The 8,154-nt window shown below is 39.4% G+C and overlaps 1 protein-coding gene across 1 annotated transcript in view; it reads right to left on the bottom strand.

Annotated features, from left to right (window-relative positions):
• Nucleotides 1-5,892: 5,892 nt before the first annotated feature.
• Nucleotides 5,893-8,154, bottom strand: part of LOC109476097 — a 9,248-nt gene continuing 6,986 nt past the window's right edge. The window contains exons 5-6 of the mRNA XM_019776966.1: nucleotides 7,158-7,497; nucleotides 5,893-6,653 (exon numbers count right to left, since the gene is read on the bottom strand). Of these exons, the coding sequence (XP_019632525.1) occupies nucleotides 6,473-6,653; nucleotides 7,158-7,497 (521 nt within the window). The 3' untranslated portion in view covers nucleotides 5,893-6,472. The remainder of the gene's footprint in view (nucleotides 6,654-7,157; nucleotides 7,498-8,154) is intronic.

Genomic DNA, 8,154 nt, shown 5'->3' on the forward strand with positions numbered 1-8,154 from the left:
AATTCAGTCATCTAGTAATATGGAATTGAGTAATTCGTCACCTAATCAAAGAATCAGTGAGTCAAGATGCTTTCTCTAGAGTTGATAAATACTTAAGTCATACATATCGAACAGTGCACTTGCAATCTCTAATATATACTGCCATTGAAACGTATAAAATTCTTCGGATCCCCCCAAAAAATAAAAACAGAGGCAAATACACATGCACACGATACGATTCATAAGATGTGAGGATTTTCACCTACTGTATACGTAGCATGACGGTCTTCGGACGAGTGTTTGAAGTTACAGCTAGTTAGATCTGTTCCGTGGCTGGCAGTGCTGTCTCTGTCAGACGTTACGTCATATTCAAATGTGCCCGTTGTTGTAAAACAGGTTTATAACAATGGCTGCCCTCTTCCTTGCGTGAGGCGAATGTTTAACAACTCTTGAGGTTCATTGAGGTCAACAATGCTGTTTAAAGTGTAGCGTCGATAATGGGTCAAAGGTATCTGGTAAACGATATCGGCCCCCGTCGCGGTTGACTCACACTCCAGAGAAGCATATAACAAGCCTCGCTGGGTCAGTATATTGAATACGACAAGAGCAACTCGAAGTAGTAGTAGTAGTAGTAAGCCTTTGTTTAATCTCGAAAGCTTGTTCGGTACATACCGCTTTTCAACAAGGTCGAGGGTGAGGGCGGGGTCACGGAATTACAAATCAAACCAAAATATAATACAAAATCAAAACAAAATGCAAATCAAAATATAATACAAAAATAAATAGTAAATCATCAGTCCGTTATCAGTCCAAGTTCCTTATAATACTTCTAAATGTTCCCAACGACTGGGCTGCTCGTACATGTGGTGGCAAGGAGTTCCACACAGTCGCCCCCGAGTACCTCAGTGACCGCCTGTACACTTCCAGTTGGGGCCTCGGTATGATGAGGTTGTCCAATGTGCTTTGTCTGGTGGATCTGGAGGCTTCATCTCTATACCGGATGAACACCCCTCGCATATGTGGCGGTAAAGAATTGTCCAAGGCCCTATACACTAGCATGGCTTTATGTTGACGGTGTAGAGTTCTCACGGACTTCCATCCCAGACGAGAGAGGACTTCCCGTGATGGTGTTCTGTACGGGGCTTTCAAGATCAATTTTCCTACTCGGTTCTGCATTCTTTGCATCTTAGAAAAGAAAGAAAGCTCTAGGTGAGAACAAAAGTTTTAACTGTTCAAACAGAAGTTCTAACTTTAAACATGTATTTTCATGGTAGTCAGCAATGTGTTTGGTGTAGATTAGTGCATAAGTTTTTTGTTTGCTTGATTAGGATCTCTATTAGTGTACATTCAAATTTAAACATCACTTTAAACCTGACAACCTCTGTACATGACCACTGCGTGCAAGTGCGCGTCTTGTCAGGATTTGAGGGTTCGGTAGTCTGTCTATATTAAGCTTTTTCATTATGTATATGTATATGTAAATCACTCATTATTTTATACTTGAGTCTATTGTATTTGTATGCTGTATCGGGACGAGGGCTGGTAAAGGTGTTACGCCTGTTCCCCCGTCCCTTTCACTGTTGTGATGAATTTTAATATATAAATAAATAAATAAATTCCACATTATTATTCCTGTTGTGTATCATCAACTTCCAGACAGAAGTATTTGGACCATCGTACACCGGGGCATGTGGAAATTTTTTTATTAGTTCCCAACAATTACAACACTACGATAAGAGCTTCTTGACTTACATAGGACGGGCTTCGAGATCCCCCTTTCCCCTCGGTCCCAGCATGACGAAAAATGGTTGAATCTGAATATGGTTAAAGGGGCCCCTCAACAGTACACCTTCCCGGACTGATTAATCTGTACACCTGGGGTCCGCACGGACCCCAGAACAGTTTTTTGCTAATTTTTAGAAATTATCAACATACTACCAGCTCAATTGTTTTGCAAACTGATGTGGGAACCTCTGTGTCCACATTACATACAAAAATCATACATTTTGAACTTTTTCTATTTTTTGGTGAAGAAAAGAAGACAAGAAGAAATACCCGATTTTTAAACCCATTTCAGACTGAAGGGGCTTTTGAGGCCCAACTTTGATCTCAGATAGCGGCTAAACGGCTTGCGCTAGAAGTATCAAATTTGGAGACCTTTCCCAAAATGTCTCTGAAAAAAAGTTCATATTAGTTTAACCCTAAACAGTACACCTGGGGTCCGCGCGGTCCAGCACTATATATTCTGCAGTATCTTTTTTGTTTCTATAGATTTTTTTCTGAAATTTTAGGTAATTGTCACCCACAAAGTTGTCTCTCAATACAGTGCAGAAAACTCCGTTTCTACCATTTATAAAAAATATTATATCTGATTTTCTTTTGGGGTCCGCGCGGACCCCAGCCGACTTTCGATCATAATGGATACACTGGCGTTCTTATACATTACCTTATTTCCATTTTTATATGTTTTTATGCACTCATCTTATGTCTACCAAGTTTTCAGAGAATGGTGTAGTAATAGAATTAAATTTTAATAACTTTGGTGTAATTATGACGTCATATTACGTCAGAGCTAATAATATAGTCCGCCATATTGGATTTTGACCAATGACGTCATCAAATTAGCATATTCTATGCATACTCAGTTGGTGTAAGGCGTCCCACGGTTGACCACAGCAAAGATCTCATTTAATATTATAATGACCTACTTGAATATTGTAATGAGCCAAATGCAGTCTTGAAACTTGTAAATATGCAACAGTTTGAGTGATAACCCACTGCCTCTGCCCCGCCTGCCGTTTTGCATTTGATTTGCGCGCTAATTCCATCCTGCGGAGTTAATTGGTACCCCTCTTTTGTTTTCAATTGGCCGATCAAGAGCAGAACGGATGTCAGGCTTGCATAAATACTAGTAACACAGACCAAGGACATTATACACAATGTATAATGTCCTTGCACAGACAAAACAACTGTAAGCAATGATCAGCAAGTCCATTTGAAGCTCTTGCTGTAAGTTACAACACATTTATTCTGATCTGAATCTGGCCCCCAAACAACCTGAAGATATATTTAAGTTACCTCCAGCATGACCTGCAAAGGGCCCCTTTAGGGAAGGGCCACGGATATCAGACCCCATTAAAAAATGGGGATAAATGACAAGGAGAATGGGCCACAGTGATTCCTCTGTAACACTAACAGATAGCTAAACAATAGTCATGGCCTCCCGAGCTCCCCCAGCCATCATGATGGTAATATAACCTCCTTGGTTAAATGCCGGGAGCAAGGTTCAACAGGCTACAGTGTTCGGCTGTGCCAGTTTAGTATCTAAAACATTAGGGTGTGGACAGTACGTTATTAGAAATTGTTTGGAACATCTTGAAAAAGGTTAGCCCCAACTATTTATGGTAAAGCTGATCCTTGGTTAGACCAAGGGGGTTATATTTAACCTCCTTGGTTAAACCCTGTGAAAAAAAACTTTCGGAAGGGAAATGCTGTCCCCTGGATTGAGAAGGTAGCCTACATAGCGGCCCTCACGGTAACAGTCTGGCACCCAGGCTATGAGCCGTATAAACCTTTCATTCAATTGTTGTCAATTTGTTACTGTCTGTAAAACATTTTCTTTCAAGACCTATATTGAAAAAAAGTAAAGCTGGGCCTGTCTGTAGTGAACAATTACTGCGCATAACAAAAGACAGCCAACCTTTTGTCTTGTGGCAAGGGCAAATTACAGATAATTACGTCTCATAGAGGTGCTAAATACACGACTAATTGGCCTACCGACGTGATTGACAGCTAGAATTTGCTAAGAAGGTAAAGATTCATAATCTTAACTTTGAAGCGTTTTGAGGAACTATAGCGATGCCCAGGGAACGTCAGATTCAAAGTAGAATGATTGGTAATGTCCTGAACTACCTAGACCTGTTTAGATCCTTTTGCTTATCATGAACTGTCTTTTGATATAGGGCAAGAAAGTTAGGGTTACCCTAAAATTATGGCATTGAAATGGACAAAAACATATTTCATAAAAAGCAGGAATAATATTTCAAATATATCAAAACAGTTTCTAAATGGTGACAGATGTAAGAATGTACCCTCCAAAAAGCGTCTGTCTATAATGTTGGCTATAGTTCCTCGATTTACGTTTTCTGTTTAAGAATTATGCATCATATTAGACATAGAAATATGCAAATATAAGAAATATAACAACATGAAAGTAATATTTCAACACTCAACAAGTTGTATTTTGCCTTTCCCCCAAGTTTGAACCATTTCTGACCAGCTACGGCTGAGTTATGGCATTTTTCCGAAAGGACCTGAAAAATCAGTAAATTGGCACCGTGGGACGCCTTACACCAACTGAGTATTAAATGATTTAACTTATATTTAATTATGTAAGATGTTATTAATGTTGGAAAAGAAGTGTAATTTAATATAAAACTCTGAAAATTTTTATGTTTAAACCAAAATTACTTCTATTTTGAAAAATAGAAACCCGTTGCCATGGCAACACAAAAAACATCAACTAACTAGTATCAAACTAATATGAACTTTTTTCCAGAGACATTTTAGGAAAGGTCTCCAAATTTGATACTTCTAGCGCAAGCCGTTTAGCCGCTATCTGAGATCAAAGTTGGGCCTCAAAAGCCCCTTCAGTCTGAAATGGGTTTAAAAATCGGGTATTTCTTCTTGTCTTCTTTTCTTCACCAAAAAATAGAAAAAGTTCAAAATGTATGATATTTGTTTGCAATGTGGACACAGAGGTTCCCACATCAGTTTGCAAAACAATTGAGCTGGTAGCATGTTGATAATTTCTAAAAATCAGCAAAAAACTGTTCTGGGGTCCGCGCGGACCCCAGGTGTACAGATTAATCAGTCCGGGAAGGTGTTCTGTTGAGGGTTAATACTAGTAGGTTGATGTTTTTTTGTGTTGCCATGGCAACGGGTTTCTAGCAGGCAGTTTTTTTGAAAATAGAAGTAATTTTGGTTTAAACATAAAATTTTTCTGAGTTTTATATTAAATTACACTTCTTTTCCAACATTAATAACATCTTACATAATTAATATAAGTTGACGAGATGACGTCATTGGTCAAAATCCAATATGGCGGACTATATTATTAGCTCTGACGTCATATGACGTTATAATTACACCAAAGTTATTAAAATTTAATTCTATTACTACACCATTCTCTGAAAACTTGGTAGACATACGATGAGTGCATAAAAATATATAAAAACGGAAATAAGGTAATGTATAAGAACGCCAGTGTATCCATTATGATCGAAAGCAGCCCAAAAGAAAATCAGATATAATTTTTTTATAAATGGTAGAAACGGAGTTTTCTGCACTGTATTGAGAGACAACTTTGTGGGTGACAATTACCTAAAATTTCAGAAAAAAATCTTTAGAAACAAAAAAGATACTACAGAATATATAGTGCTGGGGTCCGCGCGGACCCCAGGTGTACTGTTTAGGGTTAAAGGGGCGTTATGTAACATTTTCGCACAAAAATATTTTGAATGAAAAATAATCGAGTAATTGGGATTTACCTAAACTCTTCAACATATTATCTCACATTTCTGAACATTTAGTTGCAGATAAAACAGCATGCATAAGGCGCAATTAGCCAGTGGTGCCAACAACCACACATTGAAGGAATGTATGCAAACATGGCTGACAGCTGTTAAACATATGAGGCGTCATAATTTTTCACCTCCACTTTCTGAATGACACTGCATCGAAATAACTTTGATTAAACTTACTTTGTAAAGTAACGGCAAGTATCCATAGATGACAAGTATCCATAGGCGACAACTCTCCTTGAATTTTTAAATTTTGTAATACATGTACATAAGATCAACAACACGACAATCAAAACAGATGAACAAAGCCATCTTTAAAACAACATCTTTCATTTGGTACATGTAATTTATTTGACAAGGTATCGTAGTAGGTGCAAACCATAAGTCACAATCTCAAAAGATACTCGCAAACAATTATACAAAACAACCACCTGATATCTGTTTTCAAAACCTCACCTATCACACAGTACTTAAGCTACGGCCTATTCCACGGGATGATAAAAATATGGGTGTTGCATTTACTTCAATATGAAAACTGCTACGGTAACAAGAAAAATAAGGTGCATCATCACGAACATAATGGCACACCACATGCCTAATTACAGAGAAATACAATGGACACAATCGCTGCAAATACATTCAAAATCAGCCCCGATTCTTAAACAACGGGCACGGCACAGTTGTTTCTAACCACACTATCGTCCCTACCTACGAACAAGAAAAATCGACCGACCACAATACTCCTGCAGGAGGGATACCTCCTTCTTATTTATCTATCTATTTATCTATTTCGCACAAAAAAAACAAGATACAATTAGTGAAGGTGTTTTTAATTTAGAAATTGAAAACAGCTACACGGAGTAATTACTCCTTGTGTCGACATCATGTTACATATTGAAGCTTTAACAGTGTTAGTTCATCCCTGCACCACGGCTGTAAAGTGCGGCGATCTCCTCTGTGCTCAGCACCTTCCCGTAGAGACGGACGTCGTCGATGAGCCCGGTGAAGAATTCCGGATTCCCAACCGTCCCCGGACCTGCCTGCCCGATGGTTACAGGCGTGTTCCTGGCGAGGATCGGACCGGAACAGCAGCTGAAAGGGTACGAAGAATTTGATAAATACAAGTGTGAGACCAGTAAAGCTATCTTATCCATTACTCATTTTTCTCAGTAACACCAAAGCACACATACAAAGACACACATACACAAATACAGACCACACGCACAAACACACACTACACACATAGACAAAAACACACATACACACAAATACAGACCACACGCACAAGCCATACACACACACCACACACAGAGACACGCACACACATAGACACACACACACACACACACACACACACACACACATACACACACACACACTCACACACACATACAGTCACATACACACACACACATTATTAACACACACACCACACACAAACACACACACGGATATAAGATGAAATACACAAAACACACAAAGCACAAAAACACAGTCACATACACACGTAACACTAATACACAAGTAATACACGCAACTTAAATAAAACCCACACAAACAGACAAACAAATACGAACAGACAGAATGAACAGTTACTTCTCGTTCCCATGTTGCGGCTCGTTGTTGACGTAAAAGCTCAGACGGAATCCATCATACGTCATGACGGCGTGATGCCAGGTGTGACTCGGCGCGTCGACGCTCGAAAAGTCCCATGTAGCCGGACTGTTCGCCGTCACCACCCCGCAGCCAAACTCCTCGTGCGTGAGATATGTGCTTCCGGAGCGGCCCATCCGGATTTCCCAGCTGCCGGTCGTGTGGTAACCGTTGTTGACGATTCCGGAATACGTAGTGAAGCCTCCGGTGCGCTTGAACCAGACACTGATGGAGAAGGCTGTACCCCATTGGTACAACCGGAAAAAATCTACCACCAGCTTTCCTGTGTAGTGTAGAAAATATAAAGAATCACATGTTTATGTGCTGTTGATATAGGGACACAGTCGTTAACAGAAAATATTCATCATGTCTGGCGCCAAAGGAATTTACCCAAGGAAAACGAGAGAGAGAGAATGGAAAGAAAGAAAGAAAGAAAGAAAGAAAGAAAGAAAGAAAAAGACAGAAAGAAAGAAGAAAAAGACAGACAGATACAGACACTGAGAGGCAGAGAGAGAGAAAGAAAGCAAGAAAGAAAGAAAGAAAGAAAAAAAGAAAGAAAAGAAAGAAAGAAGAAAAAGACAGAGAGACAGATACGGACAGATACAGAGAGAGGCAGAGAGAGAGAGAAAGAAAGAAAAAGAAAGAAAGAAGAAAAAGACCAAGAGACAGATACAGACACTGAGAGAGGCAGAGAGAGAGAAAGAAAGCAAGAAAAGAAAGAAAGAGAGAAAGTAAATAAGTAAGAAAGAAAAAGAGAGAGACAGATACAGACAGATAAAGATACAGAGAGAGGCAGAGAGAGAAAGAGAGAAAGAGAGAGTAGGGTGTGCCGGTCAACTCTGTATCCCTCTCTCTTTTTGCTATGCTCTGCTCAAGGTCAGATTCTAACTTTTCACTAACTTAACCCTATCTAGACCGGGGGGGGGGCGGTAAAAGTGCC

This window comes from Branchiostoma belcheri, unplaced genomic scaffold, assembly GCF_001625305.1.
Source record: "Branchiostoma belcheri isolate BF01 breed outbred unplaced genomic scaffold, Haploidv18h27 scaffold36, whole genome shotgun sequence".
In the NCBI taxonomy this organism is placed as follows: Eukaryota; Metazoa; Chordata; class Leptocardii; order Amphioxiformes; family Branchiostomatidae; genus Branchiostoma; species Branchiostoma belcheri.